This window comes from Lampetra planeri, chromosome 5 (genome assembly GCF_965212315.1).
Source record: "Lampetra planeri chromosome 5, kcLamPlan1.2.h2, whole genome shotgun sequence".
Taxonomy (NCBI): Eukaryota; Metazoa; Chordata; class Hyperoartia; order Petromyzontiformes; family Petromyzontidae; genus Lampetra; species Lampetra planeri.
In genome coordinates, this window is record NC_136111.1 from 2,313,492 (window position 1) to 2,334,028 (window position 20,537).

General features: G+C 40.9%; 1 protein-coding gene and 1 long non-coding RNA gene across 3 annotated transcripts; one reads left to right on the top strand and one right to left on the bottom strand.

The window, feature by feature from the left end:
- Nucleotides 1–930: 930 nt before the first annotated feature.
- On the bottom strand, nucleotides 931–18,688 carry TOP3A (DNA topoisomerase III alpha). 2 transcript variants are annotated; one of them, XM_078594040.1, is made up of 19 exons: nucleotides 18,365–18,688; nucleotides 17,891–17,950; nucleotides 16,744–16,817; nucleotides 16,350–16,425; nucleotides 15,174–15,282; nucleotides 13,683–13,826; nucleotides 13,101–13,271; nucleotides 12,117–12,217; nucleotides 11,954–12,028; nucleotides 10,839–10,921; nucleotides 9,864–10,068; nucleotides 9,300–9,485; nucleotides 8,636–8,765; nucleotides 8,239–8,352; nucleotides 7,801–7,966; nucleotides 6,982–7,125; nucleotides 3,880–4,002; nucleotides 2,471–3,108; nucleotides 931–1,679 (listed from the first exon to the last, which is right to left on the bottom strand). In XM_078594040.1, exons 1-19 carry the CDS (start codon nucleotides 18,629–18,631, stop codon nucleotides 1,522–1,524), a joined length of 3,024 nt encoding a protein of 1,007 aa, XP_078450166.1. In that variant the 5' UTR covers nucleotides 18,632–18,688; the 3' UTR covers nucleotides 931–1,521. The 2 variants fall into 2 exon arrangements, with proteins under 2 accessions (XP_078450166.1, XP_078450165.1); XM_078594039.1 differs by having other exon boundaries at nucleotides 16,744–16,820.
- Nucleotides 12,475–16,522, top strand: LOC144718639 (uncharacterized). Its single transcript, XR_013585468.1, has 3 exons — nucleotides 12,475–13,998; nucleotides 14,206–14,300; nucleotides 16,246–16,522. It is a non-coding gene; the product is annotated as an uncharacterized LOC144718639 (long non-coding RNA).
- Nucleotides 18,689–20,537: the final 1,849 nt, after the last annotated feature.

The window sequence follows — 20,537 nt, forward strand, 5'->3', positions numbered from 1 at the left end:
TTTCTTACCAGGTGAGAATCAGAATATGTACTTATACTGGAGGAATCCGATGAGCTATTCAACTCTTTTTCACAGATGTTCCGAAGGGGAACGGGGTCAGAACCGGTACAACAATACAAAACACGATAGGAGTGCAAAGTATAGGTAAATAAAATCACTTTTAAAATACAATACAAACAAAACGAAACGTTGCTTAATCTCACCAGGTAAAGCCCATTGAGCTATTCGCTTATTTTTCAGAAGCGACCTCACCACAAATGATAGCTCAACAAAGTGATTTGTCGTGGTTCTTTCGGTAAAGTCACGTAGAAGGGAACTAATAAAATAAAAACATAATAAAATGATCACGACGTTTCGGCCACAACACAAGCAGCCGTCCTCAGGTGAAGAAACAGCTGTCGGAAAGACAACGCTGTCCAAGAGCGCTCTTTCCGACAGCTGTTTCTTCACCTGAGGACGGCTGCTTGTGTTGTGGCCGAAACGTCGTGTTTATTTTATGTTTTATTTTATTATTTCCCTTCTACGTGACTTTACCGAAAGAACCAAGAAGATTAATCCCTGCAGTCACGAAAGCTTTAAATCGAAAAGTGGTTTATCACGTGGAAATTTAAAGCAGAAAAATAATGTAATGCGTGTTTATAAATGTGGAAGGAACACCGGGTGGGAACTCGAAGCGACCAGGATAGTGGATCATTTGCAAGTGAACTGGGGGTCACCACCATGACAATGGCAAAGATCAAAGTAATACACGAAGCAGATATAAATCAGGGCAAAAACGTTAAACAATAGAAAGCACGCAAACGTAAACAAAATATTTGAATTACATTGTGTTCTCTAAATTACGCGAGTGGATATCCCACTATATTTTAAAACACTGCCTCATGATCTGATACTGCATTCATATTTAACATTTACTCACAACATACGATATTTGGTTCATATTACCATTTTTAATACAACAAACACTCATGGTGTAAAACAATTGCAAAACACACCGTATATTACATCATGTACTTTTTGGTTGAATTTATCTCGGAATATATAATATACAAAAATGTAAATTGTACAAGTGTCATGCTTTCCCTTTTTCAGTTTTTTTTAAGTTCTTGCTGAATTGGAATATACAGTAAAGCACTATAAAACATTTTCAAGAATACCTGAAATGATGCATAAATCAGATTAACTGGCAGTATTTAACACGTAAATATAACAAACACTTTCGTTATTTAATGTCTGACCAAATCAGCCGAGTTGAGCCTGGTCTTGCCAGATCTCAAAAGAAGGGGTGAAACTGGATAGAGCATGGACAACCAAAACGTAGTTTGTAGGCAGATGCGGAGCAAAGTCCATTGTTGTACTGTACTTCTAAGCAGCGGTCATTTTACTTCCGTCTTCAGCAACCGGCATTGACCAGTGTGGTCAAATAACCCCCAAGGCCCACACAATGTTGGGAGGCCCTCATCCAGCAATGGACTGACAAAGGGGATGTACTGGTTTCGTAATTTTACTCTCCTGAAACAATCATTTGTTCATAGGACAAGTTGTCCTTCTGTGTCCAGGTTGATGGCAGATTCCACAAGTTCTCTTGGCTCTCACTGTGGTATCCTCGCCAGCTGTTCTATTGTTTGACGTGGGTCTTGCATTGTCAGGCCGCAGTGGAGGTCTTGCAACGGAATGAGCTGCGAAAGCAAAGTCACAATTACTACTGCTTAGTCTGTCAGTAGAAAGCAACAAAGGATGAAAACAATGATTTGCTTATATACAAACATGGTATTGTCATAGGTTAAGCGTCAAAATATGAAACCTTAATATATTATTGTTGTTACATTACTGTACGCATTGCACAATAACGATCAATTTCACACATTTAATCAACTACAAATGCTTAATAAAAAAAATGTAAATAAAACTAATGCATTATCTTCATTAGAATTTTTTTTTATATATAGAATAAATTACATCCCTGTGTCAATCCACTGTCAGATGAAGGTATTCCCACACCGTCAGTCATGGGAGTTGATCATGCTTTGCCACATTGGTCAGTGCGGGGTGGTGAAAGGCTGTGCCGGGTCAGATATCCCTCACCATGGACATCAACCATGGCCAAATATCGAACTCAAGATTACTGGCTTCATATAGCAGTGTGCTCACCACCGGAACCCTAATAATTACATATCAATAAGTGTAAAGATTAAAATATACAAGATTTGTATGGTGGTATTGTGTAATTCATTGTGATGTAAAAAAAATTGTGTTAATACTATACGCCACCAAAGTATTAACTAATTTATCCAATAAATTTCAACTTTAGTTCATTTCAAATGGTAAATAGAACAAAATTAAGATCCGTTTTAATAATAAAGCATACAATATGAACACAAGATCCTCATTATCCATGCGAATAGTATAGCATGGCTATTACTCTATTAGTAGCTCTAATTTGGGGGAAAAAACACGTGAATATACATACCTGAATTTGAGGGTTCATCAGCCATCCACAGGAAAAATCCACATTGCTCATCTCTAGGTTTGGAGCAAGTGTAAAACTGGCGACCCTTGTTCGGTCCGTCTTTTACGATAGTGCGCATTACGGCTGGATTGTTACAAGAGCACATCACTTCATCGTGGCCTCCGCGAGGTACTGTGCTTGAATGAAAAGAACCTTGGTTGCTCTGTGCAGATCTGTATCCACTGTCTTGTTGATCTGCCCAAAGGAAAAAGTTGCATACACCTGTCGGACACTTGTAGAACATTCGCCCCTTGTTGATGCCTTCCTTTTTGACGGTAAGAAGGGTAGCCTCAATTCCACAGTTGCAGACGACAGCATTTTCTTCGTTTCTGCCAGGAGGAATTTGTAACATGGCCATAGGTGGAGGTGCCTGCTGTGGTGGCCGTTGTACGTATGCGTTTGACGGCTGGCATGTTCCCCTTTGCCGCGCAACTGAAGCGGAGGGTTGACTTTGACGGGACTGGTTGGGAGTTGTAACAGGACGCAGGTATTTTAAATCCGCTATGTCGTTTATGACATCATCACAGCCACCAACGCATCCAACATAATCCAAAGGTGTGCAAGGAATTACAGAGTTTTTCTTGAACTTAAATTTTATCCTAAAATGAAAACACACATTTCATGAATGAATACACAATTTTTATAATTTCATTTAACGCTTCAATATCCTTGACATTGCACTAGACGACCACACAAGTTAAGCAACTGATCCCTGAATATTAGACAATGTAATACTAATGCGACAACGCAAGATCAAGTCCTCAATTCTGTTTAGTCCATGACATTCAACAGAAGGTGCTAAAAAAATATTACATATTATTCATGTAAAATAAACTATATGCATTGTTCAAATGTTAACTTTCATGAAATCACACTGTTTACATATTTAAAACCTTAACATCACGTAATAATTTTCACGTGTAACTATGGCAATCAATGTTCCATACATAAATGATTAATTACAATCATATTATTGATTGAAAGGTAAAACATTTTGCTCCAAAAACGCAGCTTTTTTCTTATAAACAATAACTTTGCGCGTGCCGGGTTTTGGCCGGAGGAAAGTGTGCTTGCGGAATTATCATGCAAAAAAGTATTTAACGTGAAGCTTTTCTGAAAGTCAGTGGTGACCAGGATGACACCATCAACTCATTGAACTTGATTTAATCATTTCTGCCTGGATTTGAACCCAGAATTCCAGTGGTCCTTGCTCAATGCACTATCCCCCAAGCCACGTGGTCACCGCTGAGCATAATAAAAAAACGAGTTAAGTATATAGCTCAACCATAAAAGGCACAGCGCAAAGAATACAGTACCTGCTGAACCAACGGTGGACAAATTAAATTACGATCGATATGTAACCCACTTACCTGTGTATTGCATTTGGCTGGCAAAACTGACAGATGCTCTCATCTCTGGTTGCTTCTAAAACAAAATCAGGAAAAAAGACTGCTGCTCTACAGTTTGGAAAACCCAGGCAGGTCAACATGAACCTGTTAAAACATTGCAGGGAAGTTAGAAATCAAAGGTTATTTTGTAAATATAAACAATATGGGCTGCATTCCCCCTCCACCTTCCATCCCCCCACCCCCAGCACTCCACTGATCTTAGGCTTCGAACTCAGATCGACAGGTTTGTAGTCCAATGCACTAACCAATGGGCTAATTCTCCAACCATAAAGAATATATGTATCTATAAATGCATACTTAATACACACAAATACATAATACAAAACACAGTAACACGAATGTGACATATACATAATTCACATTCAAAACACAAAGCTATAGTTCATATACCTGTGACCAAATAACCCTGCACACACCCACATCTCACGAATATAATGTTTGTTTTAACATTGTGGTGAATGTGAAACCTCTTAAGGGCACTAAGGGGCACGTTAAATTATTGTTAAACATGCAATGTGACCATAAGAATACATTTTAATCAATGCATAGTTGCATGCCTACTATATGTACTGGCAGATAAAGGTCAAATATGTAAACTAGATGAGACTTGAAGAAAGTGATTGAAATGTGTAGAGAAATGGTCAAACGATTCCAGTGAGCAGTGAGAGTCAAAAGTTGTAACTGTAAACTATTCCAAGAAAACAAAATAACTAGGAATGCAGTAAAAGTAGGGTCCATACTTTGTTTTGCTACAAAACAAAGTTCATACCTGGATATATATTAAATATAGTATGCCAAAAGGACATTTAAATAGCAGTATCAAATATTGGTATACAGCAGCAGCAGCAGCAACGGCAAGGAAAAACAGGACCCTGCGGGGTGGGCTGGTAGGAATAATACTTAGTACCGGTACAGGGATATCGACCGGGTATAGAGGAGTTAAAGAAAAAATTACTGTATTCTAGTGTAACGTTAATTAAAAGTGTTTGTTTTGACAAGAAACGCTGTGAGATTTAAAGACTCGTAGTCTTTCATTTCCAAACGATCACATCTGAGATTAATTGACCTTAGATGGGGAAACTCGAATGCATTTACTAGTATAAAGGTGAAATAAAATAGAGGGAATAAACGGCACCTTGGTGCATTTTATGTCGTCTACATAGAGTTGAATAAACGGGCGTTTGGCATATTCATATAACAGTACTACATTGAGCAGTGTTTGTTTGGCACTTCGAGTTTTTATTCGCGCGCACGACATGGATACCGAAAACAACCACGACTTTGAAGACCCCAATGGTTGTCTGGACGCCACGTTGAAAAGATGCTTGCTGAAACAGAGACCGCATTTGCTGCTGGAACCCTTTACAAACTCGCAGTGAAAAGCGTCGTTTCCATGGACCCAGAACCAACCGCAGTTGGTGCTGCTATAACGGTAGCATCGCCACCAAACATGCAGCCAGCAGCTAAATAATCAAAGATTGCAGCACAAGTAGAAATACTTGCGTGTGAATACGATGTAGTGAACACGACAGAGATGTGGTGAACACGGCAGAGATGTGGTGAACACGGCAGAGATGTGGTGAACACGACAGAGATGTAGAGATAATAGTGAACACGACAGAGATATAGTGAACACGACAGAGATGTAGAGATGATAGTGAACACGGCAGAGATGTAGTGAACACAGCAGATGTAGTGAATACGGCAGAGATGTAGTGAACACGGCAGAGATGTAGTGAACACGGCAGAGATGTGGTGAACACGGCAGAGATGTGGTGAACACAGCAGAGATGTAGTGAACACGACAGAGATGTAGAGATGATAGTGAACACGACAGAGATATAGTGAACACGACAGAGATGTAGAGATGATAGTGAACACGACAGAGATGTAGTGAACACGACAGAGATGTAGAGATGATAGTGAACACGACAGAGATGTAGAGATGATAGTGAACACGGCAGAGATGTAGTGAACACAGCAGATGTAGTGAACACGACAGATGTAGTGAACACGGTAGAACTATAAGCGAGTGAATAGCAGCAGCGACGAGGCCTCTCGCTGCCTCTGCTCTGCCGCTGCCAGGCTGCAGATTCAGCCGAGTCAGGTACCACTGCCAATATGCACAACAACAACAATAAACGTGCTGCGTTTCATCTCTGTGTTAATAAGCCTGCTGCACTAGGCCTCACGAAGCCTGCCGCACTAGGCCTCGTGCCGTGCTTTTCGTGCACAAATAAGGCGATTAAATGTATCTCGTCTCTGTGTTAATAAATGTTTCTTGTCTCTGTGTTATAAAAACGTGTTGCGTTTCAGTAAAATAATTGTTTTTAAATAAACGTGCTGCGTTTCATCTCTGTGTTAATAAGCCTGCCGCACTAGGCCTCACGAAGCCTGCCGCACTAGGCCTCGTGCCGTGCTTTTCGTGCACAAATAAGGCGATTAAATGTATCTCGTCTCTGTGTTAATAATTGTTTCTTGTCTCTGTGTTAAAAAAACGTGCTGCGTTTCAGTAAAATAATTGTTTTAAAATAAACGTGCTGCGTTTCATCTCTGTGTTAATAAGCCTGCCGCACTAGGCCTCACGAAGCCTGCCGCACTAGGCCTCGTGCCGTGCTTTTCGTGCACAAATAAGGCGATTAAATGTATCTCGTCTCTGTGTTAATAAATGTTTCTTGTCTCTGTGTTAAAAAAGCGTGCAGCGTTTCAGTAACGTAATTTTTTAAATAAACGTGCTGCGTTTCAGTAAAGTAATTTTGAAGCGAAGTTTAAAGTTTGCCGTGATGCGCCGGAAGCGACGGCCATCTTGTTTAATTCACATATCGCAGGGGGAGCGGGCGGCCATCTTGTCGGACAGGGTCATGCCAAGTGTTTGCAGTAGGGGGCGATGTTGATACATGGACGGACGGACGGACAAACGCGGACGGACGGACGGACAAACGCGGACGGACGGACAAACGCGGACGGACGGACGGACAAACGCGGACGGACGGACACATTAATCTATTGGTGGTCTGGTCCACTTCGTTCCTACCAGTATAAATGCAGCACTCAAGTACTCACTTGCCATCCTTGGTTTGCTTCAGCACCATGTTGCTTTTACACTGCGGGCACTTTCTCACAGGTTCTAATCTCCTGGGAATAGTTTCTTCATTCGCAATAGACTGTTGAGGCTCTCCAAGGTAACATGACAGGGCTTCATCCAACCTACAATTCAACGAAAACGTTTAGATGTGGTACCAGTCTGCTCCTCTTCAACACAGCACTGCCTTACCGGAGGCATAGAGGAATGAGTGGCTTATAGCCCGAGCAGTTAGACTAGATGTCTGGCGAGACAAAATGTGTTCCCTTCAACTTGCGCTGACGAGCGCGGTGAAGTACAATAAAACCTTGGATTGCGAGTAACTTGGTCTGCGAATGTTTTGCAAGACGAGCAAAATTTTTTAATAAATATTAATTTGATAAACGAGCGAGGTCTTGCAATACGAGTAGTACGTATACGCTTTGTCTGCCGAGCGTCACGTGATCACAACTGATATACAAGTGCTTTGATATACGAGTGCTTTGGATTACAAACACGTTTCCGGTACGAATTATGCTCGCAATCCAAGGTTTTACTGTATGGCCGAATTCTCGGCAATGACTGATGAACCTAAACCATGGGCCTCAGTTCCCAGCAGCTCTGGATCAGCTGGGTTGGTAAACGGAGCAAGGGGGTGCTAAAACATTACTGGGTATGAACACAACTCCTAGATTTGTCCATCGCTACATACAATACACAAACTGTTGTCTATTGAATAAAGCCACATGTTTTACTGGAGCCAACTTGGCTTGGCAAGGAGCTGGCAGTTTTGTGTTGCAAGTATGAAGGGTGACACTTACTTTTCAGCTTTGGAAACAGCTTCCAAAAACACCTGCTTATACTTTTGGATTTGCTGTTGCAAAACTGTGGTGTTGTTCTTTTTCCCTTCACATATTAGCTTAAGGTCAGCTTCCAGCTCGGCACGAAGGTCTGGCTTGGACATTTCATACCCCATTGCATCATAGCCTAGGAATGAAACGTAGAAATGTTACCATATTACAGATTGTAAATTGACCATCACATCTCATTGAATAGCCTTGAAAAATTATACCACAATTATTTCAATGGGCCTCTCTTACTCCAACACTAGGTGGTGCTTTTCTATATAAAGAGCGATTCACGTCAAAAATCACATGTGTTTCCCCATCGTGGATATGAGATGCCCACTGATATGTGACTGTAGCACGTACAAAGTCAATACAGCACAACATGAATCATGTAGAATTTGAAATCCGGACCTTCCACCAACCCCATTCCAAGCTCTCCTGGCAGAAATCTTTGTGCAGGCGTCAGCCCAACGTACATTCTGGACTTGATGGTTTCAATGTGATCTGCATGCGTGGCATCTGTACCTGTAACAATGACCATACAAAACTAAATCAGCATATGCGACTTTAATTAACACTGATTAGGTATAAGTCATGACTGTTTTTTTTACTAAATTTAACCAACGTTCATATGCTTTTTCAAGGTTAGCTTAAAAACATGTTTTTAAAGAAAAGTCTTTGACAAATATGGATATTTTAACCCTCAATATACTTTGTTTGCTGGTCACGCACACCTTTAATCCAGCATTGTGGATGCAAGTTTAATCAGTTAAGTGTACTTAGAACTGGCACTGTACATGCAACTAACCAATTCCATGTTTTTCCATGAGGGAAATTAAATCAGCTTCAGACAAAAGCTGCGGGGGACTGGTTTCCCCGTCCGTCATTTCAATATTGCTGGGTTGGAATTTCACTCCTGTAGTGTAAACAGGGATGACCTAAACATGTAAAACAAAAAAAGACATTTGTGAATAACGTGTAAAAAAAAATTCAGTGATAAAATATTACTTTGAGATTCTTATTGTAGCATGAAGGGATGGGATCAGTGTTTAACCAAACTTGTTCATTGCTCCAGTCAACCTAATGTGAAATTGTCAACTCTCTTATATGGTTGTCTAATAACATACCAAATGTGCTAATGCTTTGGCAACAAATTTTGTTATAGAAGTAAAACAAATAATTTAGTGATGCTGCAATGGTAGTGGTGCACAAGCACAAATAACAAAAATCTCGAACACATTCGTAAATAAGAGACTGCACGATACACTTAAAAACAACTTTACATTGGTTTTCCTGATAAAGAAATGTTTAATAGGCATACGAATAGTTACCTATTATTAGAGTAACTCTTTAATAATCAAACATGTATTACTGTATACTCATTTACATTAAAAGCAAAATTAAAAAATGTTGTCGACACAATGCATTATGGGTAACGCTGTTAGTTAAAACAGCTAGTTCTATATTATTACCTTAGCATTCCATTTGTCATAAGGATAAACATCCAGATAATTCCGAGCTGTGATCATGAGTCCATTTGCAAAAAACCTCTCTCCAGCAATTTCAATTTCCACTGTGGTTTCCTGTCCTTGTGCATCTTGGGAGCAACAGGCCAGGAAATGACGAACAATGAATTCATATAAGCGCTGATCATTCCCCTAATTGAATAAAAAAACAGACACATTAGTAGTCGAACTAGTAATGTAATTAGACATCATTATGCCACTCTTCAGATGAAACTGATGGCGCCACTGCCATGCTGAGGCATGGATGGCAGGGCTATTTGATTCAGAGGCAGCACTTTATGTTTCAAGTAGTTTCAAGTTTATTTTGTTTAACCACGAGAGAACTCAAGATACCAGGATGAGTTTCATTTGCAAGAGTGACCTGGGAGATTAAGTCTGTCAGTAAAGGGCGAGTATTGCTGTTTATTCATCACAATTGAGTAATTTGCAGGATTTTTTCAACATTGGAAAAAATTGGATCATGATGCCCTTTGACAATCATATGCACTGACAGGCACATCACGTACTTACATTCAGTTCTGCAGTGTATTTAGTTGGGTGGATAGGAGGATGGGCTTGATCAGACTTTGTGCCATTTCTTGGATTTGGCCCAGCTTCAAGGAGCCTTTGGGCAAATGCACCCCAGTTTCGATCGTGTGTCTGCATCTCAACTAACGCGGCAAGGTTCATGCCTTTTGGGAAAACGTTGGTTTCTGTTCGTGGGTAGCTAATGAACCTGCAGTAAAAAAATATACAGTGAATGACAATATGCAGACTATAATTTAAATTACATCCATTTAAAACAAAACATGCTTTCTCTCCTTGCAGTTGCTTCTCATTCCACTGCTGGCAAGAGGACCTCCGCAAAATGTTAACCATGGCCAGAGTCAAACTTAGGTATCGAGATTCACCAGCACGGTACAGATGTTGAGGGGTGGAGTGCTGACGTCGGGTCACACTCGCCTCAGGGGGAATGCCGTCAAGGAAAAGTGACGTCATGCCTCCCGGGGTATTTGAGGGAAGACCCGTGACGTAGACGGGGTCTTCGCGGGGAGCTAGGAGAGCGAGCGGTAGGGGAGTAGGGGGCTCAGGGATAGAGGGATTGAGAGCCAGGCTAAAGGGCTGCTTTACCCGGCTGGCTGAGTTGGATGAACCCTCGGTCAGTGCTGTGGGAAGAGCCTGATAGCCTGGTAGGGTGTAGGGAACTCCCAGTACCCTTTCCCTGGGGAATTAGTAATAACTTTGTGTTAACCCCTTCCCCCGAGTTAGGCGCGAGCCCTTAATAAACAGTTCAGCGTCAGACCCTACACGACTGGCTTCAGCGTCGTTCTTACCACACCACACACATACCACTGTGCCACCTGTCCCCCCAGAAGACTCTAGCTGTTCCAGAACATAATTCGAATTTACATCAGTCACTCATTCACAATCATCTATACGTATTCAATTAACTATAGTCTATGAATACTAATTGGTTAACCATCGTCAATATACAAAAAATGTTACCCTTTGGTGTAAAGCTTTTCAGCAATCTTCATAGTTTCTTTCGCATTGATTTTCAGCTTTCGAGATGCCAGTTTCTCCATTTCCTGAATAAAATGACAATATACAAAGACACGTTCATTTCTCACAATTGTATTTTATTACAAATATATATGGTATTCATAATTGCGTTATTTTTTATATTAATGGATATACTACTCTCAGGAATAGTTGTGAAATAATTGGCATATCTACAATGCTGATTAGAAACATTTGCATAATTCCTGTATAGCAGTATAGGCATGCAAGGTAAAGCTCTCAATTTTATGAAAATGTGGAAGAAGCCTCTTCAAGTTTACAGAAGCTGCGAAGGCGAAGCGGCAGCCTCTCATTGTGAAAAATAAATGAGATCAGAAAAAGGCTACTTATGAAGAAAAATCTAATTTATGCACAAGTATTTTGGGAAGTCAGTCGTAGAAGTCAATCTGCATGTGGGTAAAGTTGTCTCTTTATATAAGTTTGAGTCGTGACAATGAAAGCTATTTTATTCAGTGTTTTTAATTGGATAATCACAAGTTATGATTTATGCCTGTGTGTATGTTAATATATCAATTATTTTCTCTTCACGATCAGATTTTCTGATAAATTTTTGTATTCTACTGTGACTTAAAAATGTATTTCCTCCCTAACCATTTCTCTCATTTCAACCTAGGACTGTTGGTGTTATGAATATTATGCTAATTTTCATCTTGTGATTTTTTTCTGCAGTCTCAATCATCTTTTCTCATCACCTCAATTAAACCGAGGTAATGAAGATGTCTCATGTCTGTAGCAATTCTTCAGCCAAAGGCTGGGAGGTAATGTTTTCCAAAAGTGTGTTGTAATTGAGTATCAGATAACGTCACAAAATATATTACATTTCACACTTCAACAAGACCAATTAAAACACGTGTTCTTTTTTAAGTTGATGATTCTCATCCTCTGGTGGGGATACTATCATTTATAATACAGCTGTACACCAAAGGAAAAGTCTGTGTTGGCTGAAAGCGGTTCTCCTGTATCACCTGTATTCATGTAACAAACATTGTTTTAATCGTATTTTATTCATATACTGCATGTGCTCAGGTTGCAATACGTACCACTGTGTCCAAAGGCTGTGGCCTCCACTTGCTCTTCGGCTTGCATGTCACATGTAAAACTTCAGCAGTGGGATTCTAAAACGTAAGTTACAATATATGTTAGACACCGGCAAATGGATTTAAATATTTTTGTTGTTTTAAATTTAAAGGTATAAACTCTCACCTCAATACACAACTGGTAGAGAATGAGACAAGCAGTGTGGTTAAACAGTCGGTTTCTCTTCCAATGAAACTCCACCAGTCCATCCTCATTCTGGTGTGTAACTAAATGGGAAATTCACAACATATTAACAAGGCAGAATTTACAATTACATTTATAAAAGATTATTGATTTGCTCTGGATATACACTTATGTTCTACAAAAGTTACAATTATCCTGGTCAAGTTTAGTATGCTTTTTTATATTATGGAAAACACAATAAATATGAATACTTATAGTAATTGTTTTTTTACCCTTCTATCTGGCAGCAAAACTGTTGCCAGATAGAAGGGTAAAAAACCAATTATCATATTTTTACTGGCAAATGAGGTTCCCATAGAATACTTATAGTGTGATTAAGACCTTTGTAAGGTAACCATAACTTTACAATCAAAACCTATTTAGGAAACTCCTTGGGGATAAAATAGCATATCACACCATGTTGAAGAAAAACAACGTGGTTATACCATCAATGATCTCAAGTTAATACCATATTCTCAAGATTATAAAATGTTCCACCTCAATATCAAACAAGTATTCAAATCTGATCACACACAACCTGTCAGATTAAAATATACACTGGAACTTGTGCTTTTAAATAAAGGGGAAGTAGTGCCTTATAATACAATAAGTCTTCACAAAATAGGAGTGGTTGCAGCCAGTACCAGGTGTGGCTGCCTCTACCTCAGTGAAGAGATTCAGACAGATCTCCAAATCACATTTTTAGGCACCCAATTTGGGGTGGCCCAGGCCATGTTCAGATGCCAATTATCACCGATCTGCAAATCCAGCATTTGACCAGAGATAAAGAGAAGTAGAGCACACTGTTTTACCACTATAAGACTATTCCCTTGAAGGTCTAACACTGTTTTCAGTGATGAAGGTGAAAGAAAGGAACTCTGTAAACCATTCCTGTGTTCTACCCTGCAAAAACAAAACATTTCTTACCCTTAATCTGATGGAAGGCTTCTGGAATGAATGCTTGAATTGATTTGAATCTTTCTACAACAAAACCAAGTGTTGGAAACTGGCAACTTCCATAGCTGACCAGTTGGTGAGCAAGAGATGCTGGAAAAATCTTTTGTAACCGCAGCGTCTGAAATCTTGTGAAGGCTGCACCTAAGAGACAAAAACAATACAATTGCTTACCAAAAACACAAATTAAAATGTTTCATCATTAAAACAATACAAATTGTAAATGTCAAGTATCAGCATCTTAAAAATGTATCAATGCAAAGAACAAATGCAATATTCTTATATATCTCAAAATACTGAGCTACTTCAGAGTTGGGGCACCACAATATAGCAGTTTTCCTAACCCTGTTATTTCCATGAAGACCAAATTTAGCCCATTATGCCACTTCCATATTATCCTGCCTATTATTATTTATGTTACGATAACTTCTGAAATGCCCCATCAGCAACAATTATCATGGTTGTCTACGTATGATGCGAAAAAAAGTTCAACATACATACATACAATATAGTAGTTATAAATGACCACGTGATAATAATGTCAACGTCACTTACCTATACGCAGATCCAGCTCCTGACGAACATCCACAGCTTTGCTCGTGTTCGCGTCGGGCAGTGTCAGGTTTCTACATGCGTTGTGAATCGACTGTTGAGTAATCTCAGAAAATCTTGCTCGGAAAACTTGCAAGTTTGGCTTCACTGAAAAGAAGACAACAGATTTTCCAAGGTTAATGACGAACATTTTATAATTGTTCTTGTGCTTGACCATTCACCAAAATTTGTGTTTGACCTTCCACGTTGGATTTTTTTCAAGGTGCACATCCATGAAGGTGAGGATTGTCATCATCAGTGACAACGGGTGCCAACTACGGTACTATGCACCATGTGTCATTCTACTGAATGTGAATTTTGGCACACAAAACAATCAAACTGTCTTACAAATGATGCGAAGGGTAATTCGGCTCTACAACAGATAACGTATTTTGATAATGTCCAAACAATGTATTCAATCCGTCAATTAGTACTTGAATGCAAAGACTAAACCTAAACGCAACCCTGTTACTTGTCTCACGCTAAGCAAAGAACGAGCAGACTGAGGAAGAGGAGTACGAAGAGTGGTCGCAGTGGTATTCGTTCAGTGGCCCAGCAGGACGTAACAAGATTTTCCCACTGGTAATCACGACTCTCAGCTATTCAAGAGGCAGTCAAAGTTTTAACTGCCACAGGTTGATGTGTTGATCTTCTTCTCTTGTACCATTGTTTCTGAGGTGTGCCACTATTTGTGAACCCAGGTTTCAAACAAGCAGTTAAAAAGTCTATTAGGCTATGGTTGTCTACCATAAGCCTTCAACTGATAATGCATTTGTGTGGGGAGTTAAGTTTTAGTTGTTCATGCAAAGTGACTCAGATTAGCCACTACTGGAATGCAATAACTCTGTGAAAATAGACAAACTAGGACCTTTAATATCAACACACCTTTTGCCCGTCCAAGGACGGGTGTATTGCAGTAAATCTGAAACTTGCAAGCGAAAAGCAGACCACGACGTGATATTCATTGTATTAATGCGTGTGCAATTTGTAAGGGCGCGGTGACATTTTAAGGTTATAATCCCTCGTTCATCATGACGTCCTTTTTACTTCTATGTCTCAATAGCGTTACAGAGATCACGTGACGTGAGGGTTCTGCCTTTTTAGTAACGGTTATAAGTTGACGCCGAGGAGGGGGGAGGTGGCACCTCGGCCCCCCATGTGGAGTGTCATCAGCCGCTAATTATTATGAATAGGGGGGGGGGTGTCCATTTGCAGGACGTCACCTTATGATTATTAATAAGGGGGGCTGTTCGATGTGGAGTGACGTCACTTGCGCATGATTATTGAGGGGGGCTGGTCCATGTGGAGTGACGTCACGAGCGTTAAGGACAGACATTCCTGGGTGATTATAGTAGGTATGATGAGGGTAAGCTGGGTGTTCTTACATCAATTAAAATATCAAAGCATTTTCTATTCCAGTAATTTGTCTTCAGATTTTTGCTGCGATATACATACCTGCTTTGCAGACATCGATTATTTCAAAACCAATGTTCTCTCCCTCTCTGTCACAATCCGTCCAAATAATCAAAGCTTGGCATTGCCTCACTTCTCTTTCCAATGTTCTCTAATGGAAGATCAAGGAATAAATACACACACACACCAGCAACATTGCTTTTGCTTACAGGTAGTAACAATTCAGTGACATTTATTTACAACCAGAATAAAGGACGTAGGAAAAAGTCTAATTTAATGAAGACCGATGGTAAATTATTAACAAACATTTCGAACAATTCTGCGGATGTAACAAATAACTGTATGTAGAAGATAAAGTGTGCTTCAATATACAGTACATTAAAATGCAACAGTGCAAATACTAAAATGTGCCTAACACATTTTTGTGTAAACATGTGTACATTAAGACATTCAAATGATATTGCAGGAAAAATATTATTTCAGCAAATTAGCAATAACTGTATGCAAAGATTTTAACAGGTGCCACAGTTGACCAAATTGTCAAAGAGCATTTAGGAATCCCAATCAGTAATACAAATTGCAGATAAGGGAAAATATGTCTTTGGATTGCAATAATAATGATCTTATACAGTACAGTACTGGTCTTACACGTGTGTAGTGATGTGGTGCAACCGTCAGTCCCCAGCCTACGAACGTGCACTTCCTCTCAGCGCCGAGACAACCCAAGGCGAGCAAGGGGCCGTCCATAAATGACATCACGCGATTTTGGATGATTTTTGACCCCCCCCCTCGTCACACGGCGTCACAAAAAGTCAGACCCCCCCTAAAATATGACGTCACAAAGCTCTGCCCCCCCCCCAAAACCATATTTACATTTTGAAAATAAAACATGCTTCAAATCGCTTTTAACTATTGTCATTGTAGTGCGTATTTAATGTGGCGCTGCACTCTGATGTTGTAGGAGAAAACATTTATAAAACAAAGTATATTTAATTAAGTAGAACGTGTTGTCTATATTTATTTAAAGTTGTGCATTTTGATGTTACGTCACATTTCTCACCCCCCCCCCCTCGTCACACATCGCCACAAATGTCTGACCCCCCACCCCCCCTAGGTGCGTGACGTAATTTATGGACGGCCCCCAAGTGCGTTCACACTTTGTACCACAGGCTTGGTTTTAAATTTACACCACAAGAAAAAATAAAATTCAAGACAAACCTTGATGGTAACAAAGTCGTCTGGACAAATTTTTTCAATTTCGGCATCAAAGAGATCCACAGGGTGACAGCCTCGCCTGTTAAGTGACACAGCATGTTAAGTCCAAGTGAAACGCTCATTGCAATTGAACATTCCACGGTCGATTCGTTTGTTTTTTCAATCAAGTGCAGATTTACAAGAACCCAAACTAACATGAAATGTAATGTGACGAAAAGTAAAAATATAACTGGTGATTTTCTTTTTGCTTTCAAATATTACGAATGGAACAATCTAAGTGGTTTGCAAATTTGAACCAAAAATATATGCAACAATGAATGGTAAAAAAGTCAAAACAAGCCGTAAGACTGATTGTTTGGTTAATTATAGATTATTAAATGTACAACATTTGACTCACCAGTTTCTGAAACCTGCAATGAATTCCAACCCCAATAAATGTCCAGACACTGAGGTCATGACAACATTGACATTCTGCTGTGAAGCACAATGACAGAAATCACTCAAAAAATATATTTGTATTTAAAACTGTGCATTGTTTGAGATTGTAAACTCATATTATATAAAAAAGAATACATGTATAGTTTTATTTTAGTTATTGTAAAGACAAGTACAATTATTTCATTCGAGTGACAAGGTAAAACAACAGCACTGTCCAGTTCTGTTGACGCAGCCCTCCTCCACCCCACCAGTAATCCACAACTTTGTCGACCAGTTGCTCTTTGTGTGCTTCTTGGTGCAAATAATCGCATGTCATAAGACACATCACTAATGCCATTGCCAAATAACATGCAAGAAACCACTGGTATACGGTACTTTGATCAGCAATATCTTCCACAGAGACTGTCAGGAGAAATAAGACGAGCGACTTCCTGCGTCCGGGAGATATTATTGCACAATTAGGGTTCAAGTCGCTTGTGTTTTTCAACATTTTGTTGATTAACATTCGGCGTTGTATTTAATAAGCACTCGTCATTCATGACACGTTTTAAGAGGTCACAACACTGCCTGCAAATATCATCACACGCGATACAAGGAGAGTTACCACTCTTGTCCGTGAATGTCATTACCTACAAGGTCATACCATACAATAATTCGAGATATTTTTTTAAAGTCTGATTAATTCAACCACGAACCTACATAAACGGCTAACCACCGAGAGGCAGGTTCGCTCATGGCTGAGAAGTTTTTAATTCATATATTTCATACCTGTCAAACCCATATACGGTTTAGCCATATTCTTGTCCAGGGAAATTGAGTTTGCAGGTCCATACGGTGTACAGCTGGGGAAAAACATTAGTGTCTATTTGTTTGTGTTTCTCCCTTATGATGGAACTTTGTAGGATGAACGTTGAGATTTATAAGGGCACGGGGTGACCAATAATGTCTGAATTGGTCCGTAATAAGGTAGGGCACTGATAAGGGGTTGACAGGTATGTATATTTTCCACTTCAAATAAAGTTATATTGAAAATAAGGAGCATCACTGGAACTGCCCCAAGGTTTGTCTCAGGATAGTGACACTTTTATATTAATATAAACACTTACCTGTCCACTAAATGAGTAGTTGTACTCGTATATCTTGTTGAACTTCGACAGCCCTTCCCTCTGAAAGGAAGAGTCGTAGAATCTGTATAAACATTGAGTCAACTTTATTTCACCAAGCAGGTCACCCCATCTCATTGGCGAGGGGAAAAAAACAAATGTAAAACCAATTTCACATCCCCCATGGAAGGGGGCAGTATTTTCGCTTTTAACTAATCAGCTGAACTTGTAGGCGATTCTTACCGACGCCAAGACTGCCGGCACAGTCCAGTCAGTAGGCTATGTTAGACCAAGTGTCTCCAATGTTTTCCCTACCACGGGATAAATAACTTTTTTGGTGCACAGCTACTTAGCAGGCCGCGCGGTGTGTGACCCGAGCACAACAACAACAACAACAGCTGCAGCTACTGCTGCTGTTGTGCGTTTGGTCGATCTCGCTCTCGAGTTTGTTGCAGAGAGACATGCAAGTTCACCCACCCGCGTGAACCCGCCGCGGGACATGATGTCGGCGATGCCTTTGGCCGCGTCGTTCTTCTCGGCCACGCACAGAGCCCGCTTGACGCCGCGCTCCAGGCCGCCCGCCGGGACGTGCCCGGGCGCCCTGCCCGCCCGTGAGGCCATGAGGCAGCGTGTCCAGCAGCGGCCGTGGCCTCCTCCTCCTCCTCGTCGTCCTTCACGGCCCAGCAGCAGCAGCAGCGGCGACGGCGGTGACGGCGCGACCCGCGCTATAACGAGGCCCAGCATCCACACCGGCAACTCACAGCGCGATATAGGAATCGACCCGACGCGATTCCGTTACGCACGCGATTCCACGGCTCGATTACCACGTTTGCGCAAATGAATGAATCGTTGGAAATAAGGAAGCGATGGTTCAAGTTTTGTGCGGAGAGTCGAAGGAATCGATTCGATGTACAGTAAACCACCTTTCGAAGCCGGACGAATTGGCGGGAGATCCTTCGCGGCTATGAAAGTGTCCGGCTAACTTCAAATAATCAATATAATCCGCAATTGCTGAAGTGTAAGAGCATTTTCACAGAAAGCAGTTTATTCATGTTAGCTGTGCGTGTGCAGGAATGCAGGATTCCAATGCAGAAAGAGTTGCAAGCTATTTTCGTTTTACTGACGTATCTTTCAGTGAAGCGGTGACTCTAACAAAGTAACTAGAAAAATCTCGATACATTAGTCAGTCACATTGTGGCCTTGTAAAGAAAATATATAAGCGATGTGTCGAACAATGGCCCTTAAAATGAAGTACGACATTTAATAAGCATTCTAGCTTGCATCCATTGTAACAAGTGTGTTGTGGATTTCACACCTGATGATGATTGCTTGTGTTGCAGTCGAAACGTCGTGAGAATTTTTATTGTTTTATATTTATGTTATTTTATTATTTCCCTTCTACGTGACTTTACCGAAAGAACCAAGAATATGAATTCCTGCAGTCACGAAAGCTTTAAATCAAAATGTAAGTGTAGTGACATAGAATCGGTCACGTGGCAGCATAGCGCCGGCTGCTGGCAGGGAAGAGGATCTGCAGCTTACAGCAGCCCTGACTGACAGGCCACGTGATAGCCCAGAGAGGGATGTAGGGGAAAGGTCACGGAAGGGTCACATTGAGAACCCGTTGGTAGGTTCCAGAAGGAGGCGTGGCTGGGGGCGGAGCCAGGCCACGCTGGCAGTATAAGAGAGGCCCCGGGAGGGGAGCTTGGGGCTGTCGTTTGGAGTGGGATCTCCGTCGTGCTGCTGCTGGAGTCTTCATTATCGTCTCCGTCTTCGCCGTCTCGGCGTTGTTAGTCAGGCAGTCTACCAGCTGTCCTGACTGGGAGCCGTAGTTATTAAGTGTTACTGTCAGGCCCTGTTAATAAACAGAGTGCCTCCTACTCTTAGTGTTTCTGAGTCAGTCACTACACATGTATGAGATACAAATGGCAGGATGTTGTTAAGTGAACTGCAGCTTTATGTATTTTAATCAATCTACATTTGTACCGTACATCAAATCACAATTACGACGTGCATAATGTAATGTGAAATATAATTACGGAGTAAAGAAAAAAATTGTCGTGTTAATCGTGAAACGAACCCCTGTACGGGCAGCCCTCAACTTACGTACGGGTTCCATTCCCGAGCCCTGTTCGTAAGTCAGAACACAATAATGTAGTGTACGGAGGGGGGGGGGCGGCATCAGTAGAGCAGTGAGGATCATAACGGTTCTTAAGTCGGAACACAATAATGTAGTGTACGGAGGGCCATCCCTAGAGCCGTCGTGGCTGGGAGAGAACGCGACACAAGCACATCTTACTGGCGGGGTAGCGCACCGCAAATTCACCCCAGTGGATACCAGCGGCAACACGCGAGTTAACAAATACATTGGAAAAATGTGTCGGAGACCCCACACTTGACCAGAGCTGCCCATCGTCTTACCCTTGTGGCCCTTCTGTCGTGGTGTACTCATTTCGACTGCTGAGTGGACACATTGGGGCGATTTGATAAAGGCACCCTTCTATTCACACCGATGCAACCAATTAAACACACTAGCTTTCGCGACCATTAGGAAAGGGTGCTATATAAATCCTAAATAGAATAGAATCACACCGATGGCTAATTGGCACGTTTTGTGCACGTGACAACCCGTACTGATTGGCTGTGTCGG